This window comes from Scleropages formosus, chromosome 20, assembly GCF_900964775.1.
Source record: "Scleropages formosus chromosome 20, fSclFor1.1, whole genome shotgun sequence".
Classification (NCBI taxonomy): Eukaryota; Metazoa; Chordata; class Actinopteri; order Osteoglossiformes; family Osteoglossidae; genus Scleropages; species Scleropages formosus.
In genome coordinates this window covers 18,590,517-18,611,108 of record NC_041825.1, presented here as the reverse complement: position 1 = coordinate 18,611,108, position 20,592 = coordinate 18,590,517, and the positions used below count along the sequence as shown (strand labels likewise).

At 44.1% G+C, this 20,592-nt stretch overlaps 1 protein-coding gene across 2 annotated transcripts; it reads right to left on the bottom strand.

Moving 5' to 3' along the window:
• Window positions 1–1,760: 1,760 nt before the first annotated feature.
• Window positions 1,761–18,510, bottom strand: LOC108939770 (uncharacterized). 2 transcript variants are annotated; one of them, XM_018761372.2, is made up of 5 exons: window positions 18,430–18,510; window positions 5,182–5,362; window positions 4,984–5,069; window positions 3,254–3,574; window positions 1,761–2,978 (listed from the first exon to the last, which is right to left on the bottom strand). In XM_018761372.2, the coding sequence occupies exons 3-5, from the start codon at window positions 5,048–5,050 to the stop codon at window positions 2,614–2,616; spliced, it is 753 nt and encodes a 250-aa protein (XP_018616888.1). In that variant the 5' UTR covers window positions 5,051–5,069; window positions 5,182–5,362; window positions 18,430–18,510; the 3' UTR covers window positions 1,761–2,613. The 2 variants fall into 2 exon arrangements, with proteins under 2 accessions (XP_018616888.1, XP_018616889.1); XM_018761373.2 differs by lacking the exon at window positions 5,182–5,362.
• Between the last annotated feature and the right edge of the window lie 2,082 nt (window positions 18,511–20,592).

The following is a 20,592-nucleotide window of genomic DNA, read 5'->3' as shown; positions in this document are numbered from 1 at the left end:
GCTCGAGAGGGGTGGTCCCCCTGTCCTGTTCCCAGGGTGTTACCATACACCTTACCTACCATTCTTGGGTGTTTTCATTTTCACAACACGTCTCCCCTATTAACATTTTAGTGGAATAGGTGAATGGTACAAAAGAGGGAGAGGGTGGTGTGGTGGTGCAGTGGCACAGTGGGTTGGACCAGGTCCTGCTTTCCAGTGGGTCTGGGCTTCAAGTCCTGCTTGGGGTGCCTTGTGATGGACTGGCCTCCTGTCCTGGGTGTGTCCCCTCCCAGCCTTGTGCCCTGTGTTAGGCTCTGGCTCCCTGCAACACTCTATGGAACAAGTGGTTCAAACTGTGTGTGTGTGTGTGTGTGTGTGTGTGTGTGTGTGTGTGTGTGTGTGTGTGTGTGTGTGTGTGTGTGTGTGTGTGTGTGTGTGTGAATGGTACAAATACATATGGTCATGGACCCACAGACAGCATTCATTACAAATGTTTATTGGAACAGTGGCCCTCTCTTTTTTACCGGCCAACAGGCACTCGGCCCCTTATATTCCCTATGCGTCCCTACAGCGGTTGAACAGAGTTTCATTTTACCCACAATTCAACTATTTATGATATACTAATTCTCCCGCTCAAACCCCCAGTAATGTGGATTATTACAATATGCTGCATCAACCTTTGCTTTTCAGGAGTATCATGAAAGCAAAGACCTTGGAATTTATGTGGTATAATGATAAAAACAAATAGACAAAATGCTGCTTGAATGAAAGCATGAAGGAAAGGCTTAAAAAATGAAAAAGCAACATATACAGTGCAGTCAATAAATTCTAATTCTGGCCACTGTTTGATGCTGCTGTGGTCATCAATGGATGCATGTTACATGTAATGGTATAACAGCGCTATCATAACCACAGCATTGTCACACCTCAGCACAGCAATCTAAACAACAGTAATAGCAGAAGTGAACCATTGCAGTTCTGTGACTGTACACTCCGTTCACCTGCTTTGATAAAACATGAATTTTCTAAGCAAACAAAGCACAACACCCTGTCAGTGCACACATCCCACATTTAACCCTTTACACCGGGTCACAACCAGTTACTTTTTCGAAATGTTTAGAGCAGCCATGTCTGCGTTTCTACATAGCCGTTCTGTTCACCTAAACCTGCTGGTTAAGGATATTAACATTAAAGCTGATCCTGAAGGTTCCCAAATACTTATGTTTGCTACACTCTACGCTCAGAATCATTGGTACCAATTTCTCTGCACAAGCACTCGCACAAAATCCCAAGATCTCACTTCTGCTCGGATCATGTTCTAAACTGAACTAAATTGGCATCATAATGGCATGAGCTCTTAATGGTTCCCTGTTAAGCTCAGTGCAAATTACAAGTTACTGCGCCTCCTGCTCCTCATCTGTAGCTGAGGTTACAAAATGTCATGCAGTTCATTTGCTGTCCACGCTAATTTGCCCTTCAGCCCACTATGGCCTTCTAGTGCCCCCCCCCAAAAAAAAAAAACACCAGTGATTAATTGATGCATAAGCAGCACAACCCCTGCCTATTTGAACAGCTATTGAATTGCAATGGTTAAAATCCGGGGGTGCAGTGGCGCAGTGGGTTGGACCGCAGTCCTGCTCTCCAGTGGGTCTGGGGTTCAAGTCCCGCTTGGGGTGCCTTGCGGCGGACTGGCGTCCCGTCCTGGGTGTATCCCCTTCCCCCTCCGGCCTTACGCCCTGTGTTGCCGGGTAGGCTCCGGTTCCCTGTGACCCCGTAAGGGACAAGCGGTTCTGAAAATGTGTGTGTGTGTGTGTGTGGTTAAAATCCCTTTTCCTCAAATTTTGACTTTCGACATAATTTTTTTCTCTACATTTTTTCGTTCTGTCTAGTGTTTTATGGTGTTATAGTTTTAAGAATGTGCTACAACAAAAATTCCGCCAGCTGCAAGAGTGACGCACAGAACAACACGGACCGCTGGACAAAAGCAGAAGTAATCGCTGTTATTATCGCTCACCATTTACTTCTGCCCACGGATTTTTTCATTGTGTAAACCCAACTGAAAGATTACAGCTGAGACTTTTTTTAAAACTCAGTTTCATTGGTAAGAAAATTTGTCTTTGACTATCAAATACGTGTTACTGTGACCAAAGGGCACCTCACAAAGAGCGAACAATTTGAACACGGAGCCGCTGTAAAGGAAGTCCATTTTACATGCTTCGGATTGGAATACATCAGTATTCAATGGATGGGCCATTGGAGTTTGACCTCAGACTGAGCGCAGAAAAAGCTACCGAGATGACTTCACAGGTGCCAGAGTCAATCCCGATAACAGCTTATTATCTACAGCAATTGTAATTTCCTCCTGGAAGCAACTTCTTTTGTTTAAAACAGTTTTACAGTGTATTACAGTCTAGAGACCAGGAATGAAACAATCCAAAAAAAGACTGCTTGGACTGAAGGAATAAAGCGGACAAGTGTGAAAGCAGGCTGTCAAACCTAATCTGAAAGCTGAAAAGGTAGAAAAAAGAAATAAAGAAGAAAAGTACTTTCTCCATGTGCTGAGTCTTTGACTGGGAGTCGGTTTGTTTGTTTTCTCATTGTTGGCTGGAGTATCTTCCTGTAATCTAGTCTTGACTAAGGCATCAGAAGCCAGGCGAGCAGAAGGCCAAGACTCATGCCTACCACCTGCACTGAGGTGGCACCGTTGCCTGCTTGGGAGTGGATCTGGCTGCTCTGGGGCAGCAGGTGTCTTGCCAGGTAGGAGCCCGATCCGTGCATCCACAGGGAGCAGTGATGGGCCCTCGTCGGAGTCCTGGCAGGGAGGCTGCCGGACACATTGAAGGTCCCGTCATGGTTGAACTTTATGGAGTGGTGCTGTGAGTCCCCGGTTATGTTCCTGTCACCATCGAACCAGTGCACTTCACCCTCTGGATACACGCCAGAGAAGCTGCACGTCATTGCAGACGATGAAGAATCGTGATGGACCCCTCGGTAGCACTCTGTGCACAACACAAAAAAAGGCTATGAACCGATAAGGTCAGCGCTGAGCGTTGCAGATCTGAATAACTGGTAAGTTGTAGAGCAGAACCAGTTCATTACACTTATTCAGGATGTTGTTCATAATATTACACCACATTCAAGGCCACTATTATGCTTCCAGTACAAATGAGAGGAACCAAGTGATTTCCTCATAGCATGCGCAAGAGTGACTTCTGTCCAACAAGTCAACCACAATCACCTATATAGCAGTGAAAAAGGTGCGTCTGATCATCACCTTGCAGCTTCACCGTGGCGGAGACCTCTTTTATCCCTCTGTTGGAGCGGAGCTTGCAGATGTACTGGCCCTGGTCGACCGCCCGGATGTGCCTGAAGGTGAGAATCAGCTGTTCCCCGGGTTCGTAGATACAATGGACGCCCTGCGCCTCAGTTAGCTCTCCTAGATCGTCGACCACGCACAGCTGTTTTCCAGTGTGTACATTTAGCCAGGCCAGGTGTATGACTGAGGGCTGTGTCTCCGATGAGATGTTGCAGTGCAGAGTGACACGGTGGTGACATGGCGCCACCAGCAGGTTGTCAGTGCTCAGCTTCACCAGGCCTGTGAGTGGAAGAAGAGAGGTGCTCAAGGTCTGAACAACTGGCGAAAGAAGTTCTTAAACTGCTGCTGTCTTTTAGTGTTACTCTTTATCACCAAGGTCTAGCAGTGTGTTTGTGGAGATCAGGACTACAGATGTGAAATCTGTAAAAAAGCAAACTGGCTTAAAGGAGAGGTTCCTGCACCCTGGTCCTAGGGGTACTCTCTGCATGAATTTTCTTCCAGAACTGAGTTCAATGTCACATTAATCAATGGTACAAATGTCAAAGAATCGATGATCGTTCTGTGAAACTGTTTTTTGTCCAAATAAACTACATTCATTTATCATTTACATTCATACTATCATTTCCTTCATTTGATCTTACTTAATTTGTGGGACTTAAACAGAATAACCATCCATGTTCTCTAACTGCTTGTCCTGATCAGGGTCACAGTGATCCGGAGCCTATCCCAGAATCACTGGGTGTAAGGCTGAAGAGGGGTATACCCTGGGTGGAAAGTTAGCCCATCACAGGACACACACACACACACACACACACACACACACACACACACACCGCCACACCGCCACCATGGACTACATAGCATTGCCAGTTCAATTGAACTCCCTGTCTTTGAACTGCACAGATTGGGCAGTGCTAATAGAGTTTAAATAATGATCGAATATTATTATTACCATCAAACTCCACAAACGCTTCACCTCCACGCATACTGAGCCGGATTCCAACCTATGCCCAACAGTCCTGTTGCTGTAAGGTGGCAACGCTGCCTCCTACCCCACCTTGCCCCCTAAACAGACTGTTTACTTGTAATTTAGATTAATTCTTTTAATTACTTATTTTTTAGGTATTCAGAAAAAAAAAAACCCTAAGTAATTGTCCAATAAACACAGATTCAGTTTAACACTGCCAAAAACTAAGGCACTTGGTATAATGTGATTTGCCTCATGGAATTAATTTAATCAACAATCAAGGCAAATTAGTGTAAGCACTTACCAAGAACAAAAACAAATTATTAATGTGACAGCTCAGTTGCAAAGGGTATTTTAAAATAATAAAAAACATATTAAATGCTTTATTACACTTCATATCTGTAGTCTGACATACTTGAAAAATGCATCAAAATATGTGCTGTATCCATAGCAAAATTTCCACTTGGTGTTTCCAAAGACTATCTGCTCTTTTTATAGCACGGGTCTAGCAGTTCTTGTAGTTGCTGCAACATAGACACCTGCATGAGAGCTCCTTTGAATAGCGCGGAACCACAGCTGAAAAATGTCGCTTTCAGCGTACGTGATCCTTCCAGCACAGGCTGCACAATGCCAGCAAAACTGCCCGACAGTTATTTTTAAAATCGCGCCGTAAATTTCCACGTCCTGGAGCGTAAAAAATGAATTGTGGCGAAATACTTACTGTGAGCCGTGACCGTGGTAGCGGCTAGAAGCAGAAGGTGGAAGACTCCTGTGGATTGCTGCCCCATTGCCGCACCTTCACTCGGGCTGTTTGTTCAATCGCAGCGTAAAAGAGCAATACCAAGTGTCAGACCTGGGCTTCGCAGCCATTTGTTCCATCTCAAGCAGCCAGTGTTCCTTGTAGGAAGGCAGTACTCACCTGATCTAATGCTGTGAGTCTCTCTGCCCAGAGTGCTGCCCTGTGAGCTCCTTCTCATCTTATCATCTGAAGCGGATTACTTGTATTGTGTTTCGCAATATTTGCCTCGCAGGTTAATGATTATCACGGGACATTTCCCTCTTTTTCGTTCGCCTGAGATTGGAAGCCCGTAATCACCGTGCTTGGCATGGAACGAAAGAAAAGAAAGTTTTTGCCGCAAATCCAAGCGGTCGTGATAATGCTCAGGCACACACACACACATTTTCTGAACCGCTTGTCCCATACAGGGTTGCAGGGAGCCGGAGCCTAACCCGGCAACTCAGGGCGTAAGGCCGGAGGGGGAGGGGACACACCCAGGACGGGACGCCAGTCCATCGCAAGGCACCCCAAGCGGGACTCGAATCCCAGACCCACTGGAGAGCAGGACCCGGTCCAACCCACTGCACCACCGCACCACCGCGCCACCGCGCCCCACCCTCAGGGACACATTTAGTGGAAATTCCCATTTTGGACGCATCCTGGAATTCCGAGTTAACAGAACTACTGAACGACTTCCGCAAACATACTTTTTCATTATATCGCGGGCTTTATTTTCAAAGTGACTTCCAAATTGAAGTCGTACAGACATGTTTCAGTACATTAAACTAGATGATAGTATGTCAATAACTACCCAAAGGATATATTAACATACAGTATACAGAAGTGTTCAAGCTAATCACTTGCAGTATTTTTGTTATTGCTTTCATTTTTGTCCTGTTTTACCCTACCGGCTCCTTGTCGCAAAAGAATATTATAAGGAAGGTGGCAGTCCAGGAGCATTAGAATGAATTTAAAACACAACTTTAATGGTAGTTTTCCCCAAAACGCTTTATTTTGAGTTACCACAGCCTGCACAGCTGATAAAATGACGATTGAGTAAATTTCCTGTTTTCCAAAACAAGAGTGCCAAGCCTTGTGTGCTTCACAGCTCTCATAAAACAATTAATCTGAACCGGGGGCAAAGTTCCACCGAGGTGTGTCCCATAGAGGAGCTTTACCATCAATTTCGAATCCAGTCTCGTGGAGTTGGTTTGCCTTGCCTCAGAGAAGTGCGTAAGCCTTACAGCGGCAATCCTGAAAGCGAACGCTCCTTTCGCTCCTGCAGCGTCAAGGAGAAAACTCCCACGCGCTTGACCCTCAGGATCGTCTTGAATTTTTCATGAGAACATATTGCTATCAATGTGTCCATTTGGTTTTTTTTTTTTCCTCTTTGTCAGCCTGCTTGCCAAAATTTTCTCTGTTTGGAGCTGGAGGAAATGTGGGGTGTGTGTTAACCAGCCAACCTGCTTCTGATTTCAATACTTCGTCCAGGAGTGAACCTTCACACCAGACGAGCTGAACCGAAAAAGACGATGGCACCTTCTCTGTGGCTGCGTTGCAAACGTCTACGTTTATTCATTTAACAGCCTCTTCCTGTCATCCTTCAGCCGCCCAATGAATAATGTCCCGGTGTTTAGCACCGGAGAACTTTGTTCCATCTTTTATGACACAGCGTTGTCAAAATATTCTCCTTCATTTCGAAACCCAACCTTCTTGGCCTGTTTAAGTGTCCTGATACTTGGGCACTGTCTGCAATGTAGGCGATGAAGCAAACTCTGTGAGTGTTGTGGCTCAAAGGCAGGCGGTGCGGTATTTCCGCGCTCCTTCTCTGCCAGTTCAGACATGCTGGGTCTGGCAACTGACCGCAGAGTGGAAGATTATGCAGTTGTCAAAAAGTCTCATTCTAAAAGCAAAAAAATAGGACATAATTCAATAACTAGAACAGCAGGTTTGAGTCGTTCCGTAGGCTTCTGAGCCAGCGTGTGTCGCTGGGGTGGCATGAATACAGAGCTGCATGGAGTCATCTAGGGTACGGAGATCTTTCAGAGGGATCTGGAACATTTGTCCTCCCCCCCCCCCCCCCCACCCCCCCCCCCCCCCCCCCCCTCTCCATTTGCTCAGGGGTTATGGAGGTGGAAACTACTCTCCAGACAGTTACATACTTCAGGATTTGATCTTTTATCAGTTTTAAAGATTGCCAGGGTAGTTCCTTAATGCCAACATCTTAGGGACATATGTCCTTGTGTGCAGTGCAGAAATGCACCTGTATGGTATGCTGCTGCTGGTTCAGGGTGAACACATTTTATTCTTCATGAGTGAGCCCAGCAGTGGAAACATCATCAGACCATGGCAAGCGTTCGAGGTCAAATTAATACACAGAGCAAAGAAAATGAAACAGGTGACACGGTGGTGCAGCGAGTAGCGGTGTGAGGGAACGTGCTCGATCTGCGTGGAGTTGCATGTTCACTTCATGTCCATGTGAGTTTCCTTCTGCACTGCAAAGACATACAGTTTAGGGGAAGTGGTGACGCTAAATTACCCTTCATGTGTCTGTGGCTACTCTGTGATGGACTGGTGTCTAATTGAAGGTATACCCTTCTCAGCCTTGCACCCAGAGCTTCTGGGATAGGCTCTGGTTCACCATGACCCTGCTCAGGACTAGCTTTTATTTAAATGAGATGGATGGAAGGAAAGAAAGAAAATTAATTCTGTGGTGTAAGGTTGAAAAATATATATATATTAACCTTGCACCGTAACGTTCATTTCCTTTGGTCTGTGTTAATTCTACTCAGATTTACAAATTTGCTCTTCTGCTTACTGTGCTTTTAATTACTTCTTCTTCTCCCTTAGCAGTCGTCACCTCTGAGACAATTTTAAGTGACATGTTAATTATTTTCTCCATTGTTGTCAATAATTGCATGAGCCATAAAAAAGTCAACAAGGTTTTCCTTTGCAGTCATACCTTAACAAACCACAGTCTACTTATACACTTGAAATGGGAATTCACATGTTAGATATTTAACTTGAACTTCGACATAATTTTTCAATTCCTCAGTTATTCTCAACTTTGCGATGGATTGCTGTGTCATCCATTGTGTACCCTACCTAGCCTAGTGTCCTATGCTTCCGGGATAGGCTTCAGACCATGGCGACCCTGTCATAGGCACAGCAGTAACTCATACTGAGTGAGTGAGGGAGTAAATATATCTGAACAAAAATGTTTACAGTACATGCAAGGTCATGGTGGTCCGGAGCCTATCCTGGAAGCACAGTGTTATGAGGCAGGGTACACCCTGGACAGTACACCGGTGCAGTACAGGGCAATCACACACTAAGGGCAATTTAGTGTCACCAGCACACCTGAAATACATGGTTTTGGACTGTGGCAGAATCACCTGTCCTTAATAATACTTCCAGTATGTTTTTTCTTATAAAGAAATACATTAATATTTTAAAACCTTAATCAAATGTCATGAAGCACTTTGAGACAGGAGTATTAGACTGCATCCTACACCTAGCAACAGCCTGTCCATCACATGTAAAGTATTCAGACTCCCAAAAACCTCTGTGGTTCTGCAGATGGTGCTCAGTGTTGCCCAGTACCACCCCATTACTTTCTGTCTGCTGTCTAAGATGTCAAAGTGAAAGACTCAACCACCTGAGCTGATGCCAGGTTTGAACCCTCCACAGATCTCTAAGAAGAAGAACACAAAGCATCCCCTGCAGCCAGCACCACAGGCCCACCCTTCTCCCTACTGAAACATTATTTGATTTTCTATTTTTACATGGATAAAACGTGGTAGCGTATTCGGAGCAAAATCTGTACGTTAAAACCTACGTAGTCGGAATGACAACAGGGCAGATGAGGAAAATACCTTTTCGGTGCTTCTGTTCCTTTCAGTGGAATGCGTAAATAATTAAGCAAGCATTTTTGGGCAGATTTTTATGCATTTTCTTAAACTCAGTTGGTTTTAATTTCGTACTGTGGACCATCCTTCCGGTTTGCAAATGCTGCTGCGCCCCAGAGTGAAACACTTAAAAAGGCTCAGTTTCATTTACTCTTGCCATTGAAAACTGTCTGAACGGTGTCATGACCAGCATCTGTAGATTGAAGGAACTTTTACTCTGCTTCCCTATTGAGCAAACAGTGTCTTATTCTGAGCCCAGCTCAGAATGAAGAGGATATTAACAGCATCTAGTTATAAGTGTATTTCCTCCTCTGTGCTTGTGGAGTCCATAGCGATGGGTTCCACACCGGAGAAAACTGACTTCCTTAAGTCCTGCGTGTCTCTTTTCTCCTTCTGTTCCCGCTCAAGAGCCCGCAAAGGCGTTAACAAGCGTTTCTTACGGCAGCCCCCGGCTACCTGCTGAAAGCTGAGGTCGGTGTGTGAACGGCAATGTGCGCGTGTGTTTTTTTCTGCGTGTGCCTTCACAGGGGTCTCTTTCTGATCTCTTACAACTGCTGCTATCACGGTGGGGCTGTTTGTTGTTTTCGCTGTCTGTCCTGAACGGTTGGAGCAGACTGTGTGAGGCAGACCACTTGTCAATGCCCACACTGCCCGCAGCCCTCGAGAAGGTGAGCGTGTGCAGTTATCAGCAGCTTTTAGTGAGCAGTTTTCCTCAGAATTAATGCCCTTGTCACACCTTTCAGTATAGGCAAAGGGACATTCGGGTCTTTTTGCAGATAATTGTGGGGTAGCAATCGCCTTTCGCGCGCCCATCCATCAGTACCACACCGAACCCTGCCTGCACCCTGCAAACAAGCAACCATATCCGATTGCCTTTCTGCCCTGAAATGAACTGTGGAGGGCGCTATGGCTTGCAGAGAGAAGCCAGGATTAAGCAGCATTGGTGACCACAGCAAGAATCCTGCACGCTTAGGACCAGCCCGGGTTAGAAGGCTGTAACACTGACCTAGAAGTCGTGTAAAGCAAAGTCGTGCTCCCCAGCAGCTCTGGTGCCTGGTCCCATTGCACCTTCTGTCCTCCATCTGTTCCTAAGCGTTTTATACCATCCAAAAAGGCAGAGCTCGTCACTCAGGTCTAAAGCTAAAGAAAACCTTTTTTAAACAAACCTTTTTTTTTTTTCCCAGAACCTGGGCTTAATCTAACATTTTCCTGTAATTAAAATCCCTGGAGTCTATAAGTCAATCATAAATTTGAACCGTTTCTTTTGTTCTCCTCCAGTGCCCTTCGGGTATTTATTGAAGATGCTGTTTATCTCCTGCACCTTCCACACCGTGGAACAAGAATCCCCTTTTTTTGCTATGTACCCCGATAAACTTTACCTTAACCATCATGGAACTGATAGGAAGAGAAGATGCTAGGTATAATTTGATATTATTTGAAGCTGTATTTCCTTTAATTTTTGGAAGTTAAAAAGTTCTCCTCGCCACATGTGACTCCATTGCATTTCATAGACGCGATTCAAATCACATAATTCTTACCACAGCAGCGTGAGATGCCTCTGACCTGGATAGCCGTTGAGTTTGCCTGCTTTGAGGTAGAAAGGATTGGTGGGAGGGAGGAGGTGGTGATTATCCTCAAAGTGAAAAGACTTCACTTGGCACGTTGAGGCCTTCAAACTACCCCATTGTCTGCAGACCCCCGACAGTGGGAGCGCTTTCACCCCAGGGAGCAGTGAAACAGATTTAAGGGCAATCCCCCGGTTGAGCGCGCTCGCCGTAAAGCCGGGAAGAGCTTCCCCGCACACTTTACAAAGGCAGTGGTCACAGGGGGGACCGCTGATGGAATTTTATAATGCGCTTTCTACCGGTAGGAAGAAAATCAAGTGTATTTTAGCTTGACATCTCCCATTTTACTTCAAAGTCAGTCCTGTCATAAATCACTGCTGCCGCGAAGCATCGGCTGCGAATCCCTGTCACACGCTGTGATTCACCCTGTTGAATTCACCCTGTGTCCGCTGATGCTGGTCATGGTAATGGCGTACAGTGTGTGTGTGTGTGTGTGTGTGTGTGTGTGTGTGTGTGCGCTGAGCCAGAAACTCAGGGCTGCCATTCGCAGGGAAAGAAGGAAATGAACTGGATAAAAACAAGTCACAAATTTGGCTTGTAGCTCACAGTTTGGGGTTGACCAGTTCTATCACTGATGGAGAATGGCAGAATATGTGTAATACCGACATGCTGGAAGAAGGTGTTAGTGAAGGCGGTGTGGTTTCTTGAAGGTAGTGCGCTGACGGCCTTGGGCACATATATGAAGGGGAGGTCAACAGGCACCTTTAGGGTATCAGTATAAGATAATAAACCTACACTGACACTAAGTCAATGTTTTCTTGTGGTTTAAGTGTCATCAACTTAGCTATTTGTGGCAACAGACAGAAAGAAGACAGTGGTAATGAAGGTGAGGAAAAAACACTAAACATGGTAAAGCTGGCAAGGTTAGCCAGCACGTGGTTCGCTCAGTTATTTCAGAAATTTCATCATGTTTTCTACAGTGACCCATGCTCTCCAACGAGTATTTCCACATGTACTTCCAGTACATGTTTGTTTCCGGGCGACATGGTGGTGCAGGGTGCTGCTGCTTCACAGTGCCTGGATGGTGTGGGAGAACATGGGTTCAATCCCCTGTCTGTCTGCATGGTGTTTGCTTGTTCTCTCCCCATCTGCACGGGTTTCCTCCCACAGTCCAAAGACGTGCAGTTTATATGAATTGCTCATGTTAAACTGAGTGCATGTGTTAGCAACCACCCTGAGATGGACTGATGAACCCTTCTCGGCCTTGTGCCCAATGATTCCGGGGTAGTCTCTAAGTCACTGTCCCTTTGCTCAGAACAAGTGGTTGCAAAAATTGCGGCGCGAGATGTTTACGACCTTTTCGCAACATAGTGGGTTGTCTCACACTGGCTATTTTAGATTGCACATGTTTTCTCACAAAGCACTTAAAATGTGTGGACTGATGTCAGCCCATTAAAGTCATTCTAAATGGAAAATATCCATTTGCAGTACTATAAATATATAGAGCAGGAGTGTAGAAGGGTATTGGTCATCTCATTATATGAGACAATAATTACATGAATTCTTGGTTAGCATACTCTACTGTAAACCCAGTGGCATGAAAAAAGTTGAAGCAGTGAACTGGTTAAATATTGCACACTAATACTAGTATGAAGTTGCGTGTTCCTGGCGGGGCCCTTCCGTACCACTTTTGACAATAAATGTAAAAAAGTAAATCAATGTGGACTTTGTCACCAAAACAATAATTTTGAATGAGACATTAAAACTTAATTAAAAGTATTTCCAGTAGCATCTTATGCTGCTTGTGTCGTAGACCATCCATGTAACCATGCATGGGACCATAAGCCGAATGGGTTGGGTGAATCAGGACTGTAAGCAAGCATAGCTTCTTGCATGAGAATTGGGAAAACCGCGGTCCTGCTCTTGTGCTTCGATGGCGGTCGAGGCCGGACTAGCAGTACTCGCTGCAGGGGTTCATTACGGTAAACTCCTCTGTAACACAACCTCCTCTAGTCCCGGGAGGGATGAACCACCGGAAAGTCTTGTACTGTGTTTTCCGCTTGTACACAAAGTATGTTGCTGTTTCCCAATGAAGCCTTGAGCTCTCATGTTGGTTCTTGGCACTTCGATATTCTCCGCAAGCTCAAATCACTTATCAGGATTAGGTTTCAGAGAGGATCAGAATGCTCTCTGCAAATTAAAGTGGTAATCAAGTCAAAAATGTAGCTGGTAAAAATTCCGTTAGCAAACCCATGCAAGGAAGCTCAGCCCTGTAAATGTGTCCACCGAGGAAAGAAGTCCTTGTTAGTGTCAGTTGTACATCCTGAACCTGTTTCGTCTTGCTGCTGTCATCTGACTCGTACTGCCGGTGTCAGAGGAGTGTCTGCATCTCAGAGGTGCTGCTGTCTGAAATACTTTTCAGCTTAATGTAGAATTATGTAATCAATCATCCTGACATCAGTTTTTGTTTAAAGCCCTTTCCTTCTCATGAAGAACCCTTTGTGAAGATAAAAAGCCTGTTTTTTTTTTTCCTTAAGATGCATTACCTCTGCAATAATAATAACACTGTTGCACAAAAACACAGAAATTTAGTCACTGTTATTGAAAGTAATTTAAGTAAAAGCTTACTTCATGCAATTCATCTTAGAATTGTAAGAAGATGCAAACAACTCAAGTAACATTTTAAAAGAGATCATGGCACTGATTCAAAGCAAAACAAGCACGTGGACTGTCATGTTAAGCAATATATTTTTGAAATATCAGCTTAACTCTTAATTTTCAGCACTTCTCCAGCGTAAGTGAGCCGATCACCCCAACCACTCTTGGACAACAGGTGTTAAGCAGAACTTGCTGAGTTGAGTCACAGCGGATACAGTATGTTGTACCACCAGATACATCAGAGGCAATGAAAAGGCAAATGTTATTTCACCACGAATGACAGCAACCAGCTGAGTATATCAAACCAGCTGTGGAGACAGAATATGTTTTTGATCCTGACATCTAGATTAAGAACAAATTCCATTGCCATGCGATCTTTCTGAGGCCATGGTTTAACTTCTCAACTGAAGGGAAAATGGTGATGCAAAGAAACCGGAACAAAAATAACTTTTCACTCTGGGTGGGCTTGGAGCCACGTGAGCATGGGACACTGACACCCCTGACTCCAGCCACACTCACAATGAGCCAGAATGCAACCAGAATAAAACTGACTTGGATTTCATGCTTCTTACTATAGAATTTAAGGCAGAAGTTGGTGCCGACAACAACTGGTGCTGAAAATGCCAAAGAGAGACGCTCCCCGAATTGCTTTGTTGCATTTACACCGTACGTATAGCTAAGCTATTTCTGCATTACAACTAGAATTTAATTCTACTGTTACAAAATTTGTGATTTATGGATGTTGGCACAAATGAGGTGATACAACAATCCACACAAAGAAGTCTTCCAAAATCTGTATGCAACATAGTATTTTAAAACCCCAAGCTGCTCACTTTGCCAATTTGCCCAGGCTGGACAGCGTCTATATAACACCTGGGGAAGGCTGCGAGTACAATATAAACATTTGCCTTAAGATTCTAAAGTCCGGCGTGCTGCCATGGCAACGGCACCTAGAGTTATCAATCTCGTCTTGTTACGCTGCGAGGCAGCCTGTCCGCGCTCAGTATTATGTAGGCCATTTAGCACCTCCCCAACCACTCATCCACATTGATTTATAGAAACCAAGCTCCATGAAATCACTCAGGCATCAGCTCAGATTTACTTCTTTATCTACTTGTTTTAGAACAAGCAGAGTAAGAGTCCCATTAACAACTGTGTCTTCAGTTTGGCTTAGGGAGGCTGGTGGCATGGGGTTGTGTATGCTATCAGACAGGGATACAGGAGTCTGCCTGTCATCTTAAGCAAAAAAAAAAAAAAAAAAAAGAAATAGCCATGGGCTAATATCTGAAAGTGATCCTCCTGTTTTTACTTTGGTTGAAGGTAGGCTAGAATCCACTCTGCTTTAAATGCCTGGCAAACTGCCCTTCTTTTCCGCACCCACGCTGAGAGCTGCAAACTCAGAGCGGAGCTTCTGTTTCAACATTAAGATGATTTCATATTTGTTGTACAGCCCGATCACAGCATCATGCTGTTTCGCTGGATGCGGATGTAAATGGCAGCACTGACTGTGACTGATAAGCAGCTGGACCATGCTGGATAACAGGGATAAACCTGTGAGACAAAAAAAATAAACAGCCAAACACTCACAAATCGAACCACGGCCGTTAACTACTGGTCTGTCCATGATTTTTAATCCATTTTGCAGCGGTGCACTCGGCCAGGCGGGTTGAGATAAGGACCGCATCATTCCACTGATCAAAGCTGTCTGTCCCGGCCGAAGATAACAGTGCTGCGGATGCGGGCAATGTATCTGGACCCTTCGGTGTTCTTATACGCAGCTATTGCAGATCTCGTCTGAGCCTAACCGATGTTTCTGGTTACGCAACTCCATTGCCCGTGGTTTTAAAATGTACTTATTTCAGCTGGCCTCTCAGTGGATCAAGGTAAATCATGAGGGTCTGTAGGGCCATCAAGGTTCTTTGTTTCCTGGGGCCTCCTGCTTCACAGCGCTAGCACAGGGCACGATCCCTATTGAATACCCTAGCGTTTATACGTAGAGTTTAGGCCTAGAGCAGCTTTCATGATGCAATGTGCATAATATGATACTATGGGAGCAAAATCCTCTGTTTGATGAAGCAATCATGTTGTAAAAATGACTGACGTTGTACATGGCTTCATAATGCATAAAAACCCATCCATCCATTGTCAGAAGCCCCTTGTCCACTTTAGGGTGGTGGTCATCCAGAGCTTATTGCAGAAACATAGGTTAGGTGGCAGGGTGCACACTGCGGGGCAGGGGTGCCTGGAAATCGTACACACCCCTTCACTCACACACATACATGCAGTAAGGGCAATTTCGACTTGGCACTTCACCTGAAACATGCCTTCGGACTGCAGGGGGAAACCTAAAAACCAAGAGGAAACCCAAGCAAATACTAGGAGAGCGTGCAAACTCAGCACAGGCTGAATCAGATTCTAACCCTAACCCCACTGGCCAGAACATGTGAGACGCTAGTTCTTCATACTACGCCAACATTCCACACCTGAATAAAAATTTGGTTTGCTAATGCTGATTTCCTATATAAGGACAGAATCAGTACTACTTTGTGTTATGAGTGCGTGTATGGAAGTGCGAACCCGCTGAACATAAGTCTTGGTGACCACTTGCATGGTTTTAGGAGCGAAGGACCAGAAGGGGTTTGCCACTGCCTTCGTCCATGAACGTCTACAGGGTGCAAACACAAGGAAAAACATGCAAGCTTCACACACTATAACCTGGTCTCGAACCCATGCCCAAAAAGCAGTTCAGCTGCCGTGAGGCTCTAGCTTTATCGGCTATGCCATCACGTTCAGTTATGAATGTGAACACACATAAAATAACATAATAAAAAGGGTTAATGTATTATGTGTACTTGGTTTTTAAAATTATCTTCTCACTCAGTCACTTTTGTTAAGCTCTTGTCCTGGTCAGTGTGATCCAGAGCATGTCCCAGAATCTCAAGGCACGAGGCTAGCGGGGACACCCTTGCCAGCCCATCTGGGGGGTAGCCACACATGCACGCATTCTCTCACTACTTGAAATTTACAGTGTCTCGTTCACCTGAGCCACATATCTTTGGGAGGAAACCCACACAAACACGGCATGGTCATGCAAACTCCACGCAGATTGAGCTGGATTCAACCCTACACCTAACAGCCCAGGCCCTGTGTGGCAGCAGCACTGCCTGATGTACCAGCAGATACATACCTACTACCCTATCTTTTTGACTTGTTGCTGTATGAACAGTCTAAGTCGATCTGGACAGCTCCCACAGAGGACAGCCAAAGGTAATGTACGATGACAGGTGGCGATCTGCACGCCTTTGTAATACCCATGTACTGGCTGGAGAAGATTGCTTGTGAACAGACAATAGCAGCTCATTTCACGTGACACAAGATGTGCCTCTATATTGTCGGATGCTCTGAAGACTCGAGTAAAACCAATCTTGCTCCATGCTGACCCTTACCTACTGTTCATTCTGCTATGGGCGGCATGGTGGTACAGTGAGTAGCGCTGTCTCGCGGTGCCTGGATGGTGCGAGAGGAAGTGGGTTCGATCCCCACTCAGTCTGTGTGGAGTTTGCATGTTTTCCCTGTGTCTGTGTGGGTTTCCTCTGGGTGCCCTGGTTTCCTCCCACAGTCCAAAGTTCAGGTTCCCCCATAGTGTGTGAATGACAGAGAGCGTGTGTTCCACTGATGTATGGATGAGTGACCCAGTGTAAGTAATGTATCCAGCAGTGTAAGTCACCTTGGTGAATAAAGTGCGTGGGCTCATAACACTACATAGTGTTCATTGGAAGTCACTTTGGAGAAAAGCGTCTGCTAAATAAATGTAAATTTAGATTTTTACCAACATTTGCAGACCATGGACTTATATTAGTCGTACTCTTGAAAGTATGTAGGTCATGTCTTAAAATAAGAGATACTATACGTGACGCCCCATATTTCAGGAATCTTTTCACATCAAGTGTTGCCTTACAGGGGTGTGCATGGATGGGGCGGAAGAAGTCAAATTAATATCTCGTCAGTTTATTTTCCTGCCTGCGGGAATGGAGGGCTTATTGACTAACCATGTGAGAACCATAGTCTGATTCACAAACTGCGAGCTTGAGAAGTTCAGTCGTGTTGGCCTTCTGATGAAGATGCATGAGGGAGCTGCCAGATCATCTAGCTTCCCAGATGGGTGAAATTTTGGGGTGCGTGTGGTAGAGGTGTGGGTGGATAAATTTGAAAGTGCAATGCAAGTTTCATGGTTGTACGGACTATGCATAACACAGCATGCTCAGCAGGCAGTGCACCTGCAAGAACAAATGGCAAAGTGTGCCCATAATCACAGAAAGATGGTCAGCTATTACCTACAGAACCAATGGTTTTGCACTCCAGTAGATAATTTATCTGAGCCCTAATCCAGAGTGATTTCTGTTATTTGTAAAAATCATAAAATTGGGTTTCTTGTTTGTTTTTATTGCACCGTGCAGAAATTTTATAGGTGTTAGTCAGCATTATGAAACTTTGTGTCTTTTAGCATGGATAATATAAAACAAGATTTATGACATTATATCTAGCATTACAAAGAATCCAGAAAGATTTTAAAAATATAGATGACTAGTGAGTCTTTGCAATTCTAGTCTTGGTGATTAGATTCCGCTGATGAAGTTCATTCAGTTCTTCTTTTGCTATCTTTGGCTAAAGTATTCAGCATCAACTTTGTACAGAAGAGCTGTTGAGAATATGTGATTTACTGTTGCGCTCTGGCTCTGAGGAACGTCAGGGAGGATTAAACTGGTCCAGCAACCAAACCTTCAGGAAGACAATGTACCTTCTGCAATCTGACCAACTGTATCACTAAGATCCTGACACAACAGAATCAATAAAAGACAGATACTAGAAAAATTGCTGGTTAGCAGCCAGGGCAGTTTGTAGATATCTTTCATTTTTGCTAGAAGCAAACAGTTCAGTGCTTTGAATTCATTAGTAGCAACATCAGTATGGTTCCGAAATGGTTCCATAACTTTTCATGGCCTGTCAGAGACTTTCTTTCTTGTATCAGTTTTGTTGTCAACCAGAAAACTAATGAAATGATTTGGTTTTTGGAAAAGGTGTCAAGCAAGAAAAAAAACAAGCCACTGAAAGACAAGTCCTAGCATTAAATCACATTCCTACCCAGGGTGAGACAAACAAGGAAAGCAAAGATGAATTCATACAGCGCTTTGAACTTCTTCACAAACAAACTGAAGATACAATACAAACAGAGCATGAAAAAAGATCCTCATACTGACCGTAGGAACTGCAGAATTCCTGGAGGTTTCTGACATAAATGTATGGGACTTGTTCATAGCACATCTGCTTCAGGCCCTTCACTCCCATGTGAGCGGTTGTAGAATGAGGAGTGGGAGGGAGGGGTCAGGGTTGGGATGTAGGCAGGTCTTTCTTTGTGAACAAATGTAATCCTGTTGAGAATGATTGTCAGGAAGTTTCCTGGCATGGTGTATTAAGTGTCCATTGTGCTTCCCTTCCTGTTTTGAAAGAATGTTCTTGACAATCCCTGTGGCTAAAGCAGCCCACCTAATAACAAGTGTTATAGGTGATGTTTCAGCGAAGGTTCAATCTAGCTATGACTTAGGGCAAATTTCCAACAAGGCGATAATTCTGTCTAGTAATTACAAAATGAAAAACCCCCACTAAGCTGCTTTCTGGCACTATGTGCAATATTCATCCAATTACTGCATCATTTTTCACTGTAATTTTACCAATTAGAGCAATTCCCCATTTTTATTAAACTATAATGTTCGTGCACATTTTAGGTGAATGTTGATTACGATTGGTTTGTGCTGCATTTTTCCCCAAAACTCCGTAACTCGTCATTCATAGCAGTCAACAGCTTGTATCCCATCAAATGGCATTCATTGGGTCTATCTTATGAAATTATTATATTGCTTTTTATGTATTTGTTCCTATATTTTATTTTGCAAAATGAACTCACCTCTTTTGCCTCGGTGGTTGTTCTCATTTGCTGTCTGACTTATCGCTAAGCTGACATAGACATTATAAGAAGAATGAAAGTAGGTAAATGTGAAGAATTTGAGTAATGATAAAGTTGACCTCCAGAGGGAAGGGCGATAGTTAGGCCTGGGAATGAGAAAAGACAAAAAACCCACCAAGAATAGTAATGTGAAGACACGTTAGGATACAATTCCTCTTTCATATTTCATTTTTACATGTTTTTCACCTTCCACATGATGAATTGTTGTTGTAACATGGCATTATGGCAGTTATGCTTGGTTTTGAGTGTAGCAGCCACTTGTAAAAGCTCTGAGAACTTTGATTTTAACCCATGGTAGTTGGTGCGATGGTGATCTGGAACATGCAGAATCGAAATGGGTGACGTTTTTCTGCCTGTAATGGTTTACATGGATGGACGATTCGTTCATGATACTTTTTTCCATCATATTTGTGTTTTTCACCTTTTAAATGTAGGTTTAGTACATTTCAGAACTCTTCTCTGCCTAGTGTATACGGTATATATTATATACATATATAGCGAAGTTCTAAAGTGTATAAAACCTGCACACAGAATATGTGTGTGTGTGTGTGTGTGTGTGTGTGTGTGTGTGTGTGTGTTTGTGCATGTATTTGTGTTTATCTGTGAGCGTGCAGCCTTTGTTTCATAAAAACTTAAAGGCTTGGATATGCTGAGGCAGGCTTTATCTGACTTCAGCAAGACATGAGGCAACTTGCACTGGTTTGCCTTTGTTCCTGACATGTGCAAAAAAAGCAGGAAAAAGTACTTCAAAAATCATCAGAAGAAACACCCTGCAAAAAATCCCTTCTTAATATAGTTTTGGAGGCTTTCTATGGTTTTGCTTATATTGCCTGCAGACATAATTACAGCGTGACATCTATTTTTTGCCAGAAACGGTTAGATTTATCAAGCCTGGAAAAATACAAAGACCTCTAACTTTGAAAACTTTATTTTTTGTTGGGCCTTAAGCAACAATTTAGTAAACATTGGCGAATAGTGAAAAAAGTCATATTCTGTATATGTCAGGCCCCATAAATTTTGTGAGAACTGGTCATTTTTTGGCCATTTGTGAATCTAATCCAGTGTTTCTCCTTTCTTCCAGATGCGTACGAGGTTCGGGGGGATTCGGTCGATGGTTTTCTCTTTTGTATGCCAGAAGGACTTCACCTTCATGGAGGATCCATGGGTAACCATGGGTCTCTTGTGCAGAGCAAGTATGCCTGGAATCCACACTGTTTTACAGTTCACCCCCAGGAATACCCAGTTAACAGAGAAGGGACACTCTAAAGGCCGAATGTCTTGAGAGTTTTGTCACGATCTACCACCCTCGGTAAAAACACATTTTACAGAGTTGAAAATTCAAGCATACAATAAGGCAAGAATTGTTGTGATAAAGGACATTCATTCAGCTGGAAATTTT

Bases quoted from the DNA above. Each gene is read 5' to 3' on its own strand.
- LOC108939770 (XM_018761372.2), bottom strand. From the start codon at position 5,050: ATGGGGCAGCAATCCACAGGAGTCTTCCACCTTCTGCTTCTAGCCGCT. The intron at 3,575-4,983 runs GTAAGTATTTCG...TTCCACTCACAG, and splicing joins TACCACGGTCACGGCTCACA to GCCTGGTGAAGCTGAGCACT. The intron at 2,979-3,253 runs GTGATGATCAGA...TGTTGTGCACAG, and splicing joins CGCCACGGTGAAGCTGCAAG to AGTGCTACCGAGGGGTCCAT.